General features: G+C 37.7%; 1 protein-coding gene across 4 annotated transcripts in view; it reads left to right on the top strand.

Annotated features, from left to right (window-relative positions):
• LOC135469092 (serine/threonine-protein kinase D3-like) overlaps positions 1–19,707 on the top strand; it is a 71,271-nt gene extending 51,564 nt beyond the window's left edge. For 2 of the 4 annotated variants that reach the window (XM_064747619.1, XM_064747617.1), the window contains 6 exons: positions 2,229–2,327; positions 2,952–3,036; positions 3,591–3,666; positions 4,217–4,323; positions 5,365–5,453; positions 10,013–11,552. In XM_064747619.1, coding sequence (XP_064603689.1) covers positions 2,229–2,327; positions 2,952–3,036; positions 3,591–3,666; positions 4,217–4,323; positions 5,365–5,453; positions 10,013–10,219 — 663 coding nt within the window. In that variant the 3' untranslated portion in view covers positions 10,220–11,552. Of the gene's footprint in view, positions 1–2,228; positions 2,328–2,951; positions 3,037–3,590; positions 3,667–4,216; positions 4,324–5,364; positions 5,454–6,995; positions 7,082–10,012; positions 11,553–19,583 lie in introns of those variants that run through there. The other 2 variants (XM_064747620.1, XM_064747618.1) reach the window with 2 other exon arrangements.
• Positions 19,708–20,294: the final 587 nt, after the last annotated feature.

Genomic DNA, 20,294 nt, shown 5'->3' with positions numbered 1-20,294 from the left:
TTATGTTCGAATGTTTTTATTAGACATGCATCACATCCTTATTTAGAATATCATTATGCAACAACGATAAGTACCAAAAGGTCATCCCAAATCACACCAAAATATTTTCAAATACCGTTTTCTCCTGTAAAAAATAATCAAACAAAGTATGAAAGACTATATTTGCAAGTAAGTTTTAACGCCCTTTTTGTATGATTTTTACATCATATTTATGTTTTCTTCTCCTTTAAAGTTCTTTCTACCAATCAAGCCGAAAGGCCATTGAAAACAAGCCCTTCCATGGCACAGTGTTTTTTTAAGTCCCATTGTATTTGAAGGACAGCTTCATATCAGAGTCCCAAATCGCTGTGATAAGGCTGAAATTTGGCCAATGTGACATTGAGCCATTAAGCCATATAGATCAGTGACACTAAGCCTGATGGCTGGGTCTGTTATTCACTCTGCCATGACTGGCTTCTGGAGTTACAAAACTCTTGTGGTTTTAAGTGTCCTGGAATATTTTAAAATATTAAAGAGGCACAGACCAAAATATGTCTGATGCTTGATGCATACAAAATTAAACATTTCTTCAGTCTTCTTTACAAGCATATTACTGGGGTATATAATTAATGATGATGTTTTCTTTTTTATTATGCAGAAAACCAGAAAACAGTTATATGATTCTGTCAAATATCAGAGAAAATTCAGCTAGTGGTATATTTGTCTTTTGTCAGTCATTGTTTTGGTTACAGAAAATGTGAAGCTTCCGCTTTTAGTTTTAGTGTAAATGTCTCTTGGGCCATTTGTTTAGGTCATCCAGCCTTTGATTTGTCATCACTCTTTATTGCAGTGTAAAATATACCTATGTACACCCAGATATGTGAGTCCTGTCTGTGATATGAGCATTGATCAGCATATGGCCGAGATCGGATGTGGAAGCCTGAAGTGTACAGAACTATTTTTATAAGCTTATTAAAACCTTTAACATAAAATTGTCTGTGTCAGTTATTCCAAACTGAAGATGAAGGTTTAGTTTTCATTCATCGATAATAGCTATTAAACCAAAATTCTGGTAGAAAAAATAAATATTAAATGATGTGGGATTCCCCTGTATCACTTTTGATTGTTGAATTCTAGTTTGCCAGATTTTTATACTGGGCATTTTTACTGGGCTGTGCACTAGACTGAGTGGTCATAGATTCTCTCCAATTCAGATTCGTCTACTCTGTTGAGCTACTACATTCTGAATAATCAGATTGAATTTACCTGCACACTCTATAATCCATCAACACTGGAACATTTTGCTTTTATCTTTTAGTATGTACAATCATGCGGGCTGACAAAGTGTTTACATTGATGTCTACATGGTTGATAGTTCCTTTCTTTCTATTCATGTGTTTGGTGACAGTGGACTTAAAGAGATTTGTAAATTGTTGTTTTCACATTTTGCCAATAGGCTTGTTTATTTGATATTTTTGACACATGTCGTCATAGCTTCACCTAGTTTTTTTTACATGAATTCACATCTTTTTCACTGTGCCTAAATGTATGAATTCATTTGCTTGATGTTGTACTCTAAATATTTCTTTAAAAGACCAAGTGTATTGAACAAGGAATTCAGTGCACCTCGTCATGAAAAGCTGATGATCAGTGCAGCACCACTGCTTACAACATACGTCATTGCATAAGCTGGCCTTCAGGGACAGTGGTTTAAACTACTCTACCATTTTGTCAATTGTTGAAATCTGACATAATTGCTAGACTAGCCAACATTTCCCTCGACATTGTGTAGCCACTTACTGACACATATACGTGTACCCTTGTACGCTCGTCTGCATTATATCTTTTAAAGCGAGTCATAGGTTTTACCTGGATTAAATGACATCTTACACTTATAAATGTTCATGTATGTAAGGTCTGTTCGTCATATTACCTGTACTGAAAACAAAATATTGTTAGAATAATTAATAGACTGAACTATTGTGAACACTGCTGACAATTTGTCGATGACAATAACGTGTTTCACTGTCAGAATTTAAGCAATATAATTTTCAAATCGTGTTAACTTTGTGTCATTATTATTTGGCTGTATGCATGTATAGTATAACCGTGTGCACCTTGTTCAAAATTTATTAAACTGTTAAATTTTACTGCTGTGAGTTTCAGTTGATTGAGTGTTCTTGTTTGTATGTGGATGCATGTCTATAATTAGCAGTCATCACTCATACCATGTTTGTCTGAATCCACAGATTCTGGTTGCCTTGAAACACCTCCACTCCAAATGTATTGTCCACTGTGATCTGAAACCTGAGAACGTCCTCCTCTCCTCCGAGTCCGCCTTTCCTCAGGTAACCATGGTGACATCCACATTTACCCCAAGGTCATGGGAAAGATCAAACTTTTTCTAAGGCAGAAACATTCTAGTACCCATGGGAAGGCATGGGCAGGGTATTTGGTAACTCAAGTCATTAAATAGACTAAGAAGATATATAAATGAACAAATATGAAAGCTGATCTTAATTTTATCAAGTTCAGTGAACATAGATGTAATTTCTATAGAAAATGGTCTCTAAATATGGGGTTTATGTACTATGATACCATGTACAGTGAATGAACAAATGAGTGGCAGATTGACGTGATTGATAGCGCACCACTCACACATCCACTCTAATTAACCTGCCTTGGTTTTAGGAGGTCTAAGAGGTATGACAGGAAGGTTTTTGTCTTTATATCTAATCCAGGCATCAAGATAATTCAAATGTATAAAAATGGCTTCAAACTACATGATGACTGAATTAGTCTCATCACTGCTGTGATTTGCTACTGAGAAGAGCAAACTGAAAAATTTGTCCCCAAAATAACCCTTGTACCTGTGCTGAAGTTATGCCTTCAAATGTAATACATTTGGTACGACACAACATACTTGTACATGTGGTTGTTTGCTGTACACATTTCTTTGTTTGTCACAACAGGTGAAGCTGTGTGACTTTGGTTTTGCCCGCATTATTGGGGAAAAGTCCTTCCGAAGATCTGTTGTCGGCACCCCAGCTTATTTAGGTGACTAGTTTACTTAACTACTTTTCTTGCCATCATCGGTTTGCTTCAAACTGTACTTATTACATACTAAGTCAGACTTTGTTCCCAGTAGTTTCATGCCGTGTGTGTGATATCATTATTATGCAGATAACAAAGAAATGTGGCAGGATATAAATTATAAAGGATAATAAGAGTCTATTTCAAACAGCAAACATGTTCAGTAAGTAAGTTAAAATGTTTTAAATTTTATATTCTGAATTGTCTTCAAAACTGTTTTTGTGGTGGGTACAATCATTTTCATGATATTAAGACTTGTTATCGCTGATAAAAGGTAATGAGCAAAGTTTTGTTCTCCAGAAAACAGTGGTGGATAGCAAAAGTCTCTCCCAAAAAGCTAGCATAGTTTACCCAGTTTCCTGATTCTCTATTAACTGAAGAAATCTTGAATAAGATGTGAAACACTATCCAAAGTGAATTATTGTGTTATGTGATTTTTTTTTTTTTTTTTTTTTTTTTTTTGTGTTTTGTGTTTTGCTGCATGATCATTGCTGATCTTCTGTTGTTGTTGTTGGCAGCCCCTGAGGTGTTGAAGAGTAAGGGGTATAACCGTTCCCTGGACATGTGGTCAGTGGGGGTCATCATCTATGTCAGGTAAGATTGGGAAGCCATGCATCATGCACCTACTCTCAAGAAATCTTCTCAAGATTGTCTTCTCTTTCTTTCTAAAATGAATAAGAGTAAGTAAATTTTGTTTCAAACTCATCACACTGTACTTCACCTAAAGTTTGATATATAAAAATTGGCTTTTAGAATTAGATAAAGGCCTTATTATAAATAAAATGATCCTTTTCATACCAATATTTGTGATTTTAAATTAATCAAATTTCTTAAAAGGAGCCTACATACAGAAGGTGGATGAACAGCTGAGAGTTTATTATTCTCTTCCTGATTGAATTGATTGATTTACCATTTTCATGCAGCTGTTTCAAGACACCAAAGAAGCATCTGTAACGCATTAAAATAACTAAGACTTGTTATACCTCAAATATAAATGCATGTATTATAAAAATTTGAAACCAATTTAAACAATTTTGCCTAACTAACCCATTTCAGTGTGAAATTCAATTTCATGGCCTTGGGAAGCAATAGGGAAGTTTAGTTTCTATGGTATGTGATAAATAAACTTTATCTGTGTTTACAGTTTAAGTGGAACGTTTCCCTTTAATGAGGATGAGGAAATCAGTGATCAGATTCAGAACGCAGCCTTTATGTACCCTACCAACCCATGGAGAGAAATCTCTCAAGAAGGTATTTGTCACTAACATAATGAGCTGTTTGCCATTGTTCATGGTGGGTTGTTTCCCTTGATTGAGGACAGAATATCCTCCCTTGTCACAGTTACGTGTATGTTGTACAGATTTGTAAATTACAAATAAGACTGTATTGGTAACTTATTTAAGAACTGTGGAGCAGGTTTTTCTAAAATAACCTACATATAGCAAAGATTCATTGTTAAAAGTGTATCTTTTATTTTCATTCTGTTTGGTAACATTTTAATAATTTGCTGATGTTTGTACAAATGAGGAGTCTTGGATTCATAAGTGATTTTGTACAGGTAACAGATGTATCATTTCCTTTTAGATAATGATGTATTAGTTGTAGTATATAAATTAATGATTCCTAAAGTCTTAATTGTATACAGACAAGGTATCATGTGGATGTATCTACATGTATCTCATCTGACGCTTTGGAACACTGTGTCATTGTCAGCTGCATCTGAGCCTGTCTGCTCAAATAACTTCAACAGTTTGCCCCTCAGGCTACATGTACCATAATGCATTTGTGCTCAACCTGGAAAATGCAATGGGGAGCATCCACTTCGTATATTTTGTTGGAAGAGCATACATGCAAAATGAATAGGGCATATTTTCTTTGTGGCGGTATTTATTGGACTCTGGTGGTATGGAGCACCTAGCTGCCAGCAGTGAACATGGTAAATGTGACACCTATGCTGGCAGATGCGTCTGTTGTGATTGGCATGAAGTTGCGGTCGTCAGTCAGTGAGCTTATTACTTCAAATATGTTTTAGCTGCTGGTATATCTAACTTTAAGTGTATTTTTTATCATCAGATACTTGGAGAAACAGTTATAATCTGTAAGATTTTGTTAAGTTTTGCAATGTGTTTCGAAGGCTGTATTGGTTTTTGACCCTTGCTGTGACCTAAACATAAGTCCTGATCAGTTAAAATTCTCCAGCAGTTAGATTTTGTTGAGCTTGTTTGAAAGTTTGAAATTAGTTGTCAGATCTTGTGTATTTGTTTTTGCTAACCATTGTGTTTCCTTTTTCAGCAATTTCAATGATTAAAGCCATTCTGAAAGTGAACAAATACGAGCGGCCTTCAGTGGCCGTGGCTCTCAACCACATCTGGCTAAAAGAGGTTACGTGGTTTTGTTCACCTATCGGGATGTTGTTGCCAGGCTGTGTGAGGCAGATGCACATTTTCTGTAGATTGCTCCTGCTGCAGTGCGCTGTCATTGCTAGCACCGTTGCCTTAGAGATGACCTTTGCCTTCTGCTTTCTATGCTTGATTGAGAGAGATTGACATGTTCTCACACATTAAAACTCTCCTATCTGTGGAGGGCCGTTCTTTGGCCCGACCTTTGTGTAATCGGCTCAGAATGACACCTGTGTCCAAACCACATAGCCCTGCACCTCTGACATGTTATGTGTGCCTTAACACAGACTTCAATAATACATTTATAACACTGAGTTAACAACACTACAATCATAACCTAACATTTCTCACTTGTTTAAGTGGGGAGGGGAGGGAGGCTTTAGACTCTTACATCATCTCAGACGCTCGTACTTAACTTTCGTCTGCCTTTATATTAATAAGTTGTATGGAAGTACACCGTACATGTTGCAGTTCTAACATCTGATTGTGTAGTTTTAATGAAACTTACACAACTCTTCATGTAGATCCCAAAACAACAATGAAGCTCTTCAGCATAATGCGCACTATTTGGAAGTAGCAAAGCAAATCTGTTGATATGTCTAACAGCTTTCTGACTGGTACATGTACACGTAGTATAAATACTTGCGCCCTTCAATCTCTCCCTATACTGTGTCTTGCCACAGTACGGCAGCATGAATATCGAAGGCATAACCATACGTCATTACATCCTTCTGTAGTGTCGGTTCTAGAGATTACTCACAGTGGTTCGTAGATTGATCTGTAATTGCGTGAGATGATGGTAGCCATGTGAGGAGATTCATGTGCACGTTCATGATTGGATGGGAACATTTGAGTTTTTAGTTTTAATGACGTATTTAAGAATTTTTCACTTATCAGAACGCTGCCATGTTTATGGATGGAGAGTATATGCAAAACGCTCTTCTTTCCAAGGTACTTGATAAACCTTGTCGCTTACTAAAGCTTCAACCAAACAGGCAAGAGCTGGATTTGAACATGAGACATCTTTGGTGAGAGACTAACTGGCTATGGATGCCATCAACACCTTAATCAACTCTAACGTCAGCAAGAATCCCCATCAGTAACACAAGCTATGGTAACACATACTGACACTTTTAAGTAGATGTATATACACCTTTGCAGATTGTGGACCTAGACAGATTGTAGTATCCTAACAATCATGGCTTATAAACCATACTTATATGCTGTCACATCTGTGCAGCAGAAAGAGCAGCCGGTCCTAGACTACATTCAGCTGTTGTGTAACAGTAGGTCTGACAAAGTAACCAGGTAACCAAGCACTCAGGGTAACAGTCATTACTGGCAGGAGCAGGGAGAGAGGGGGACACTTGGCAAGGCTTGGCTCTCCCATCATGTCTTCTGTTTCAGTCGGGCACCCAACGAAATGACCGGCCTTTCAATTTTTTCTGCTTTGTATTTTTTTTTCTCCACTATTATACTGTCCTCCCATTGATAATTGCTTGGATGTTTTGTTTATGCTTGCAGCTATTGATCTTATCAGCAACTTACTACAGGTGAAAATGAGAAAGCGTTTCACAGTGGATAAGTCCCTCTCTCACGTTTGGCTACAGGTGAATTGAGTTAACCCAGTGTTATGAGAACGGCTGTGTGACTGTAGGACTGTAACTTTGTGGTAGTGGAACCGCACCACCTTTGATGTAGTATTTGCATGAATGTGTCGTTAACCTGTTCATGTACCTGTATGTGGTACATGTAGATAGGAGATTGGTGGTCATCGCCGCTTTAGCTTTCATTTTTACTTTCATTTTCTGCCTTCTCACTGACCTCAGTCTTAACTTCTAGACTCCAACATTGTCTGATGCTCCAAGGTTTATCATCCCCTACCCTTATGAGGTGTATTAGAGGTATTCTTGAGGTACGTCTTAGGTGTACCTCTTAGGGTGTAGCATATCTGAGTTGAGGTGTGTCTAAGGTATGCTTGAGGTGTATGTGAGGTGTATGAAGGTGTATCTGAGGTACTGCCAATTATGCAAATTACTACACCTATAGTACATCTCAGTGGAGGTGTACCCGGTAAATATTAGGTAAAAAATATGATGCCTGAGGTGTAACTGAGGTATGTGCTTATAGGCAAGGTGGACGTATACTGTTTTCGCCTTTATTTTGATAGAAAACAAGCTCAAAACACTTAACACTATTACAAAAGTTTACATGAGGCTATCTAACTACTTGATCAAAATTTAGTGCCTTTTAATTTATGCCTTTTAGAGCTATTCATGTGCTCAAACATGTTACAAATCCTGTCCCTGGAAGCATCAATCAGTACACAATTGGGTTGTTCTCCCACAGCTTGGAATGTATATGCACCTTATTCAGGACAGCCACCCAGGAATAATCAGGGGCAAATATATCCATGCTCTGTGATTGGTCAATATTTGCACTCTGAATGGCATTATAGGGTGAAACAAAGGCTTATGTTTATTTTATAGTAAACATTTTTCTTTTGCTCCCCCCCCCCCAAATTTGTAATTTTGTACTCACCATTTTGTCTGAAGTAAAATGTAGGTTTGACCTCTTATTTTAAGACTGAGAGGCTGAGGTGTACCTGAGTTACATGACCACTAAATTATGATCAAAAACTCTCAAAGTTTCAAAGGTGTACCTGAGGTAGATTGTCTAAGTGTTGATTTTTTTAAATGTTCCTAAGGTGTATTTGAGGTGCATTATCTCGTGTTCAAAACCTCTCAAAAACACTCAAATTTCTAAAGTGTACCTGAAGTGTGTCATTCATTTTTTTTAAGATTCAAAGTTTCTAAGGTGTTCCCGAGGTATAGGTATATGGCTGGGTTGTACTTGAGATACAATACACCTTTGATAATATAGATTTAGCGTTCACCTTATATGTAGGGTGTACACCTTATCTATATGTCGCGCTGGGGTGTACACCTCATGTCTGTAAGGGATTTATGTCAGATCTGGACAAGCAGATGTTTTTGCTTGGCAGGATTATCAGAACTTCACGATCCAGTAAATTTTTCATCATTTCAGCACATCAAATACTCTACCAGGAACAGTTCCACAAAGACATTCTGCACTTGAGTAATAAATTGGTACATGACATAAAATATTTTTTCACTGCAAGAATCTAATGGTTCGAAGACCTAAAAATTGCAGTGTGAAGTCAAATCTATGACTGTTTCTACTTTTATGACCAAAATATTCATTAGAATGAGATTTTATAATTTGACGCCAATGAATATTTGCCCTGTGGATTCTGCTCTTGTATACATTTTCATGCAGTTGTGTCACATGGTTAGCTGTTGTGTCATGGATGACAGAAGGCAGATGATTGTGGGAAAAGTATATGTGACAAGGTCTGAAGTTTTCTGACATTGATATGATGTTGTCCAGGATGAATTAGACATATACAATGTACATGCTTCAATAATTTGTGTTGTGCATTCAAAAGAAAATGTCAACATGTTGAAGCTGTAATACGTGGAAATCAAAGGCATGAGGAAACCTTTGTTTTATTTGGGTTTGTCTATTCAAAATGTATCGTTTCACTGAAGCCTTCTCTTAGCAGGTGACTGACCATTTGATTGAGTCTTTACTTGAAATGTGACATGGTCCTTATTTCCTTTATTGGGTGTGCACATGTATCTCTGGAGTTGCTTCATGAATGTAAGTCTTCTGTACTCAGTAAGTGACATCCTGTTGAAGTCTTCACTCCATGGGTTCCATTTTCAGACTTTCTTCACTCAAGGATTTCATTATTGAACTCCGTATAATGTACATGTGCAGTGTAGGGTGAGTCATAGTGATCATCCAGGTATTGCTCTGTTAAAGCCAGCTTGTGTCACACTACTGGTAGTGGCTCAAATCACTGAGTGAGTTGCAGAAAGGTCAGTGCAATATCTTCAGCTTTTGTCATCTGTCATGTGATGTGATCATTTGGGCACGTCTGAATTACCTACTTGCATTGTACTGGCATTATGCATTCATCAACACATGGTCATAAATTATTTGCCTTTTCTGTGCAGTGGGGTATATGGGTGCATGCATTTGCTCTTTACGTGTCTCTTCATCAGCAAGAACACATGTTAATACATTTACAGTGGCTTTGCTATTTAGATGCCTTTCTGTGGAAAGCAAGCTTTTAGTGTTGTCATGAGATGTGCTACAGTGTTATTGTGTGAATGGTTGTGTGTGTGTGTAGTTTTGTTTCATGAACTGTTGTTTCATAAAGTGTTGTACTGTTGAAGACTTCTGTGTTGTCTTGAAAGCATGGCATCGGCTACATGTGTACAATTTGATCTTTGTGTTAATGGCAATATGCATGATTTCTTTGTACATGTAAAATATTGCTAACTTTATCTGAAGTTAACTCTAACCTATGTTTAGTTTCGCTGTCCAATTAATTTTCATTCTAAAGTAAATCAAGAAAGAGTACATGAACCATGTAGATCAATACACACTTGTATCATTGATGATCAGAAGGTGTCTACCCAGACTGTACCTCTGTCTGTCTGACTTTGTAGGATTACCAGACCTGGTGTGACCTCAGGAAACTGGAGGCTGCTGTGGGTCAGCGCTACCTCACCCACGAATCCGATGATGAACGGTGGGAGAACTACAGGAAGGAGCAGAAGCTAGGCCCCTGGCAGGAGATGGGACAGTCAGGTGTGACAGAAACCTTTACCCTCGGAAAGTCTCGTGATCGTACTGGCTCTGCACCCACCTCGTGAAGCTTTCGTCTGTGTTCCGTCACGTGCCACACCCTTGATATTACCCTCACCTTGCCCCAGCTGTGACTGTTTGTCAAGGTCACCTTGATATATCCGTGACCTTGTGTCAAGGTTACTTAGTATCAAGGTGACTATGATGAAAGTGTGGCCTTGTGTTAAGTTACCCTTGATGTTGATATGACCCTGTGGTACATGTAGCTAGGACCTTGTATCAAGATCACCTTGGTATCTTCTTAATACTGTGGCCTTGGTATTGCCTAGTACCTCAGTGTTACTGTGACAGTGATCAGTGTCATAGTGTGACTGCTTTGTGACAGTGTGTGACTTGGCAGTGCATGAATTGACAGTACAGAAACTGTTTTCTTCTGACATTTTGACGGTGCTACAGCCAGAACGCATTCCACATGCTAGTGCTAAGTGTATTATTTGTTTGTTTAATATTGTATGTCTATAATTTTTCTCTCTCGAACCCTGTGTGTGCTAACCCTGGGAGACTCTGAGAGACCGTAGTATGGTACATACATGCATATATACATGTATGACAGGGATTCCAACACCAGACTGCTACCCTGCATACTTGCTTTAATAGCATGAGTGTTATGTAACTTGTGCTTTATTTCATGTACCTTCCCTGGTCAAGCGCCCCCTGGTGTCATAAAACTCCCACTTGCCTGTGGCTTAAGTTTATTGTGGTTTGTAATCCTGTGTGTAAAACCCTGACTTGCGTTATGATTTGTGAAGCAATTTATAAGTGTTTAATATATTGTTTGCACTCTCCAGTCTAAAGAGATGAGGTAGTAAAATGAGGGTAGATTACATGAAGGCCGCGATGATGTCTGACTTTCATGTACAAGTAACCAATGCTCAATATCGAAACAAACTGCAGCAGCCAAGGTACATGTTTAACATGTAACTCAAACTATGACCAAAAGATGAGGAAAGGTGTGACCTTGTACCAGAGTTGTGCTGCACTTTTTGTATTACCTGTGTATTACACATTATGTACATGTAGGTTGAGAGAGAGAGTCAAGGCTGAGAGAGAGGAGAGAGAGAGAGAGAGAGAGTCATGCGGAGTGGTTTAAGAGCTACATCAGTGTCAATACCTGGTGTATGTCTTAAAATCAGGGTAAAATAATAAGGATCGAGATAATCTGAGTTGCTTTAATAAATTGTCCAAAAAAGATTGTGTTGTATTAAAACCACTGTTGGTAGTTTCAGAGGGTAATACGAAAACAAAAGTCTTTTACTATTTCCACATGGTTTCAAAAGTCATCGTCACATAAGGAATAATAGAACGTCACTTGAGGCAAATTTAACGAAAATTGCTGATTTTGTTTTTTTAAATAGTGTTATTCATCATAATTATTTTTTAACCATAGGGTATCCTTAATATCATTTTACTATTACCGCATGGTTTCTCTTAGGACTTAAGTAGCACTTTAAGTTGCTGCTATGTCACGTGGCACCTGGGTTCAGTACCATTGCCAGACAGGGAATTTTCAATATTCCCCTGTTTCCCTACTTCTACGTGCTCTTGTAGTCTCAGATGTAGATTATATTTGCTGGAGACTACAAATGTACTTGCCTCCCACCAGTGACTTACCAGTATGTGACACTATAAAATAATGCCATTATAACTTGCCAAAGTCAGAGTTTACTATGTGCACTCTCCATCTGTCATATATTGGTAGTCATTATTTAAGCTATGTGTGAAAATCATTCAGATTGCCTTTAGCAATCATAAAAAAGTACATGTACATGCACTTGTAGGTTGCATAAGTTGCTGTCATGCTAGGAGATGTGTCAAGAACCACTTGTTGATCTGGCATTGATGTCAGAATATTTTAACCATGTCCTTGGAGTTTTAATATGCACTGGTGACAAAAAAATGTTATGCAAGGGTAGATAACTTAGTATGAAGATTCTGATCTATATGGTGAGAATTGTTAGGTCACGTGTTGCTACCAAACAAAAACTACATGTGTACACATGACTAGACCTCGTGGGCCAGTGTACGAGTTAATACATGTAGGCACCCAGTGGCTGACATCCTCCAGTAGTGTGGTACAACATTGTTGGTCAAACAAGGTATGAGCTATAGCCAACATGTGTATGTCATGGCTGGCCAATCCTGGAGACTTCAATGACAGGGTCATTGTGTATGAAGAGGTGAGCATAAATTAGCAGGCAATTTGTTCTTTGAATGATTGCAATGTTTGCAGTCTTAATCGTCTACAAAGGTCAACAGTCTTTTCAAATCGTCTGCCTCATAAAGGTCTATGAAACTATGGTAAGGCAGAAAAAATGCGTTTGGACATTTTCTGACCACTCCCAATTTATTTTCATAAGACATGTTGGTTAAATATATATATTATTATATTAAGGTTTACATCATAAATCACATTTATTCAAAGTAGTTTTATGGTTTCAACATTTTCTAAAAATAGAGATTTTAGGGTTAGAATCTCACGTTATAACTATTGGCATAATGTTACAGTATGTGGCTGGTCTTGCGTGAGGTGATTTATTTAATATTGGAAATGTTTTCTGGGTGTGTGTCTGTGTATGTCACACTGTCTGTTGGTATTGACTAAAGACTAAAGATTGACTGTAATACCTCTGTGATACACCTACAGTAGCATGACATAGTACATGTATACCTACCTATGGGTTGCATAATGGGGCATTTAATACAGGTAAGGCTTGTAGGCACAGTTATGTACTTGTGAAGCATGTATTTTTGGAATCTCATCTCTGAATCATGGATTATTTGTATGTGTGTAACCTGAAAAAGAGCTGTCCCCTTTTCTCAAAGAGGCGTGTTTTCGTACATTTACCACACGATATTTAGTAGGTCACTCTTACCATACCATTGTGGAATATGTGCTATTATTGTACATCTTTGTGAAACTGGGCCCAGCGGCCTTACTATAAAAACCTTGGTTAAATTAGTGGGTATTGTGACTAGATGGATCTCTGGATGGACTGGTGTAAGGGAGGAGGTATTAATAATTAGGTCAGCTTTCACTGGTTGTGTACATCTAACGTTCATAACTGAACTTCCAGTGGATTCCCATGTTGAAAAACACAGCAATATACCAAGCCCCCAAAAAACCACATGACGTGGAGATTCTTTGTGACCTTTTTCACCTTCAAGGAATATTTGGGACCAAACTTTGGCACACTCGCACATTTAACAAGCCTACTGCTAACCATTATAATTGTCTTAACCTTTATCTCTTTAGACTTTTGGACAACTGTATTCCCATACAGTGTTGTTGTTGTTTTTCATGGCTTTACTTTGTGTATGTTACCACAAAAAAGTTATGTTGTTGAATATCTGTTATGTATGTATTTTTGTACATGTAAAGTGATGTCAGCCAAAGCAAGTTTTTAATATGCCCTGGTGACAAGCATGGATGTGGGTAATACCTCCCTTGCTTGCAATCCACATATATACAATATATGTACGTATTTGTATTTACCAACTAGCCTATGTGTATTCATTCATCATTTAGGTGCAGTCTTTTTTGAGAGAAAATCACTCTATTTTGTTATCTTTACTCCAAAAGGATGCTTCCTTCAGATTGACTAGGATTGAATGTATTACAGTTTTGCAGGATTAAAATTAAGGGCAGAATCCCCTTATTAACGGCTAAATTTGAAATGTTAACACTTATCACAATGTTTATTTCGCCCCAGGGTGAGGCATCCCTCCTTTTAGCTTTTTGTTAATAATAGGTAGTTGTTTTCCAGATTAGCTGTTGCACTGGACCATTTGTATGGTGCATTGAGCCTAAAACCATGTATTTCAAACAGCTGTTGAACAGCATGGGATTACAGTTAAGTTTTTGTACATTTTAATAACGTTCTTGCCTAGATGTATATCTGGGACTTTTTCTATACTGTTTTGTACAAGTGGTAGTACAGGATAATTGGTGTACAGGATATGAGCTCCTGTGGTGTAGCCTGGCATCGACAGCAGCTGTGGTGCATGTTTTTGTGGAGGCCACAAATGGATATATAACAAATATACATGTATGTATGTATAAAATATATATATATTCAATATCATACTTACATGTACAACATATAAACCACACTTAGAGGGAGACTTATCTCATTATGCAATGTATATTATATAATAAACATTGTATTTAATGTTTGCTTTACTTGTTTAACTTTGTGCTCATATACATGTAGTAAGTGGTAAAGGTTCTTGCATAATTTATACAGAACTACATCTAACAGCTTCTGTGCGAGTTCCATGGACCTGGCTGGTGTATGCCAGCTTTTCACAGACAATATCAGACAATAAAAAAAAAACAAAAAAAAAACAAAACAATGAAAAGCGAAAAAAGGAAACCCTACACAAAAACTGCATGCTTTTTTCTGGTCCGTAGCTGTACTTTATCAAAACCCACTTAAGGCCCCATGGATGCAAAAACCCAAGTCAATTTTGTGCACATCAAAGTGTTAACATGCGTTTTGTGTGGAATACTACATGTATGCTTAAATTTTCATGCCATTCTAGGGATGCAGGAAGGTTTGTATAACCACGTTTGTATACCTATATTGATGGTTTTTACAACAATGTTTGTAGACATAAATTGACAGTTTGTATAACCACATTTGTATACATAAACTAATGGTTTGTATAACCACATTTGTATACATATATTGACGGTTTGTATAACCACATTTGTATACATAAATTGACGGATTGTAATACCACATTTGTATACATAAATTGACCGTTTGTATAACGTTTGTATACATAAATTGATGGTTTGTATAACCACGTTTGTATACATATATTGACGGTTTATATAACCAAGTTTGTATACATAAATTGATGGTTTGTATAACCACGTTTGTATGCATAAATTGACGGTTTCACGCTTGGAACATAAATTAAGCCACATGGCGCTGCTTGGCCAGTGAGCATTGGCTTAGATATTTCTATCTTTTTCTGTTTACCGAGAGTTTGTTTAAGTTTTAAAGAATAACCCACTTGGCCTTGTAAGGGGACACTGTAAGCTCATGTATGCTGTGAACTTTAGACCCGTGTTCTGGTAGGCCAGAGGAAACCACTCAACTATAAGTGGAATAGGTGTGAGCATTTGCCAGCTATAACAATGTTGTTGCTGTGGTCTTCCTCTTTATGCTGTACGTCTTTGTTAGATTCCATTCGCGAGACGTCGGCCTAGAAACCAGCTTACACTGAAATTGGTGATATTTGCTAGTTTGTGAGACACTTGCCGAGAAGACGCAATTATCACTGAAGTTCTTCGGTATTGTTCACCAGTACACGAATCTCACTCGACAACTCAGGTACCAGCTCCATCACTAAAAATCTCACTAAAAAGTCCACTCCATTAGCTGCTCCATAAGTGACCTGCCTGGCCGGTATTGTCCAGCAATATACCAATGCAATAAATCATTTTCGCTACCAAAGAAGTCAGTGACACGTAACAACACAAGCTCTGCACATGGATATTCTTGCAAAGAAAATCAAATTAGAACGCTTTTTTTTCTCATTGCCTCGGGTGATGTCATAATTATTAAAGAAAAAGAAAAACAAAAAAAAAACAGTGGCATGCTGGGGAATGGGCGTGTAGAGAACAAACTCCACGTAGTAAAACAGCCTACATTACACTCTCGGCGATAGACTACATTGTGTTTTATAACAAAATTTCCTAACATCCAGCTTTAAAACCACACTGCCATGAGATCGTATACTGCAAGAGATAAAATAAAATTCATTTATGAAGGTTATATGATACTAAACATGTTAACATTTTCAAATATGACAGTATTAGAAGCAGGGTTTACAGTAAAACCGACGACAGTTTAGGTAACTGGTGTCGACCTCAGTCAAGACGTGATGAACTCCGTCCAACATCCAGCATAGGCCTACCTCTGGTTTTTAAATAATTATGACGTCTCCTGAGGTCATGGGTTCTTACCGTTGAAACCGAGCCTTTAACCGAAATGGACTTTAACATGAATTAGAAAGAGTGCTCTTACTTCACGTTCCTTGCAATGATATAGGCGTTCAACGTATAAATGCTTACGGCTTACGTTGTTACGTGTCACTGACAAAAGGCAATTTTGATAGTGAATATGGCTGATTTTACAGACAGCTGAATGTAGGCGACTCTAAAAGAAATAAGACAATAGTTACCGCGTCATTACTGAGGTACCTGGCGGATATTGTCCTCCAGTAAACAAATCCCACTAATGTCCGCTCCATTACTGAGCTACCTCCCCGCTAATACAGTTTCATGCTGTTTATGTCAACAAATACAAGAATTTGAGTGTTTTTTTTTGACTTGTTAGATATGCTTTCTGATTTGCATAAATCTAAACTATCGGAATTTCCTTCAGTGATGAAAGGGTTATTTCGCACAGTTTATAGATATCGCTTTTGTTTTTACATTTTTTATATTTTACACCAAGACGACATGACGTTGAAAAAGAAACATTTGTTTCAAGACGTTCCAATCTGAGTTCAGCGGTATCACGTCATAACACATGTGCAGTAAACTTTTACATTCCTACGTCACTCAACAATAAGACACGACGTCATACATACGCAGCTTTGAAGTATCTAGGTCAACTGACATGGCCTATGCTTGCCGTTGAATGGTCTAAAGTGCATGACCTCTGTAAAGGGAGTAAAACAGAAAGGCGGCATGAAATATGCATTTTTACCACATTTTCTTCAGTTTTTGGGGTAGAATATACTTTAACACCTTCGTCGTGGTGTTTGTTGTGTAACCCGATACCGCTTGGTAACCCTAACCTTGGTTCGTACCTCGTCAAATCCCTCGAATGTTGTGGTGGTGAAATCCCTCGAATGCTGTGCATTTTTGGGATTTGACTCTGTACGAAACAAGGTTGAGTGGTATCGGATTACACAAGAAACACCAAACGAAGGCGTTAAACCCTATACTCTTACCTGCTGTTAATTGCGGGCCGTGTGAAATATACATATTAAATAAAAATGACCTTTCAAACAACATCGAATGTGTCACACAACACACCGGCCGATACGTTTACCCCCCGAAATAATATCATTCCAGGCTGTTCATTTCTACAAATAAAACAGTTTGAGTTTGTTGGTTAGATTTGCTTTTATTATTTATATGAAAGGGAACTATTGGCATTTCTTAGAAGTTAGTTTGTGCTAGAAGTTTTTCGCAGAATTTATAGATAACGCTTTTTCTTTTACATTTTTGATGTTTTACTCCAAGACGCTAAGACGTGGGGAAAAAAACACATTTTTTTATCTGACGTTCCAATCTGAGATCAGTTGTATGACGCCATAATACATGTGCAGTAAACTTTTACATTCCTACGTCACACAACAATAAGACACGACGTTACACATACGCAGCTTTGAAGTATCTAGGTCAACTGCAATGGCCTAAGCCTATACCTGTTCAAGCTGAGGGAGTAAAAAGAGAACGGCAGTACGATATATACCGTTTTTTGTGTGGGCTTTTTTTACACATTGTCTTCATGTTTGGGGGTTAAAATGGATTTTAACACCTTCGTCTTGGTGTTTGTTGTGTAACCCGATACTGATGAACCTTATTTCGTTCCTCGTCAAATCCCTTGAACGCTGCGCATTCTCGAGGGTATCGGGTATCGGGTTACACAACAAACACCGTTACACCGCTTAAACCCTAAACCAGTTCACCAAAGTCCGCTCGAATTGCCGCGCCATTACTGAGCAACTTGATCAGTATTGTCCAACAATAAACCAATCTCACTAAAATCCACCCCAGTAGAAGCTCCATTACTGAACCACCTAGTCTTTATTTTCCACCTACAAACCATTCTCACTTAAGTCCGCTCCAGTAGCCACTCCATTACTGAGCTACATGGTGGGTATTGACCACCAAAGAAACCAGTCTCACTGAAGTCCGTTCCAGTAGCCGCTCATTACTGAACAACTTGATCGGTATTGTCCAGCAAAGAAACCAATCTCACTAAAGTCCGCTCCAGTAGCCGCTCATTACTGAACAACTTGATCGGTATTGTCCACCAACAAACCTATTGCACTAAAGTCCGCTACAGTAGCAACTCCATTATTGAGCCACGTGGCCTGTATTGTGAACCAATAAACCAATCTCATTAAAGTTCGCTCGGTTAGCATATCCATCACTGAACTATATATACACACGATATTGTCCAAAAATTAATCAATTTCCCGAAAGTCTTTTCTAGTAGCCGTTGATTTGCGGACTTTAACAAGCAAAGTTAACCAACATTGGAATCACCTATTTGACCGTACCTTTAGTCGGATTTAGTGGGATGTGGTTTTCAATATTTCTTCCAGTTTTCTTTAAAGAGAGAAAAACACTTGAAACTGGTTTTTATGTGGTGCATATTTGAGACCACTTCTTAATTTTTTGGTACATATTGTCCTTGCGTTACAATATAATTCAGATTATAATTCAGCATGTCTTTCGTATGTAAACAACAAATTTACATCCAAATAAATTTATTAGACAAGCATCACATCCTTATTTAGAACATTTTTATGGTGGTCCCAGATACCCAGCATACACAATATTTTAAATACTCTTTTTTTTCCTGAAAAAAAATAATCGCAAAAGTATTTAAAGACCAATGTTTGCAAATGAAGTAAGTTTTTACGTTCTTTCATCTGATATAGGCGCCATTTTTTTTTTGTTTTCTTCTCCTTTAAATGATACATTGCACGTGGCACAGGAACGGATAGATCCCAGTGTGTAACATGATTCACCTCAATACGGAGTATTGAGACTGCAGATCACGCCGGTAGTGTTCAGTTCTGCACGGGTACTTGGTATGGTTATGTGTCGCGTCACGTGCATGTCAATCACGGGGATTTCATTATGCCATTTATTCATCATATATCAAGCTAATGATGTCCATTTTTAGGAAGGTGGGTGGGGGTCATTTTGATTTCACTGCGATCAGTATAGGCTTATTTTATGCATGGAATGCATGAAGTGTGATGTATGCATATGCTTGTACACGCGCATATGTGTACAATAAATACTATATAGTTATGTAGGGGTGGGGGGGGGGGGGACCAAACCCAGCTCATGCTGGCTTCCTCACCGGTCGTGTGTGGGAAGGTCTCTCAGACCGGCGTCCTCCCACCACAATTCTGCCCGCCGTCGTATAAGTGAAATATTATTACATGAGTGTGATGTAAAACACAAGTCAAATAAATTAATATATAAATATATAGGTTCATACACCTACATGTGTATACATGCACACATGCGCATGGTTTGCTTTTGACCATAGGGCAGTTTTGGGATCATTGACACTAAAACTTGCGTGATTGTATTTGTTTTAGCGGAGTAAGAAGACACGTTAATATGGAGGTTGATATGGAAGACAGCTACAGCCTTAAGTGGACGAGGGGCATGTCCGGTTCTTGCCATAACCACGCCCTTGCCGATATTTCAGGATGCTTTGGATCGAATCGAAATTATTACACCGCAGCATATTGATAAAGCAAAGATGATATATAAATCATCTAATCTTTGTTTATACCATGTATGTACATCTGCATGCTTATATGTATCTAGACAGCTAGATATACAATGTATTATGTAATTCACATATATGTATCATATATAAGATGATAAATACGCCTTAACTTTACGTTGTGTTTGGAATAAGTGTCGAATTCACTTTAATTATGTATGTACAGTATACTTTGAAAGAAAAAAACTAGGAAGATTTGCTGTAATTAGGTTGGAAGAATATTGAGCATTTATATTGATGTTTTGTTTCTGATACATATATAGCACATGTCTGGGTGTATATGGCATATGTATATGGAAAAGGAACTTTTCCTTGTGCCATAAATAGTGTATATATTATAGGTGTCTTCAAATTGAGGAGAAATATACGGTGAGACGGGAATGACTTTATCAACATCTCGCATTTGATTGTATGTTGCACTTTGGATTGTCTGATCTATTGTTCAGCTCTTGTGAGATTTGATACATGTATCGGTTATGTTCATGTTTGTTCTGAAGGTTTCCTGATCGGATGTCAA

The sequence above is a fragment of the Liolophura sinensis genome, chromosome 6 (genome assembly GCF_032854445.1).
Source record: "Liolophura sinensis isolate JHLJ2023 chromosome 6, CUHK_Ljap_v2, whole genome shotgun sequence".
NCBI lineage: Eukaryota > Metazoa > Mollusca > Polyplacophora > Chitonida > Chitonidae > Liolophura > Liolophura sinensis.
This window is presented reverse-complemented; position numbering and strand designations above follow the sequence as displayed.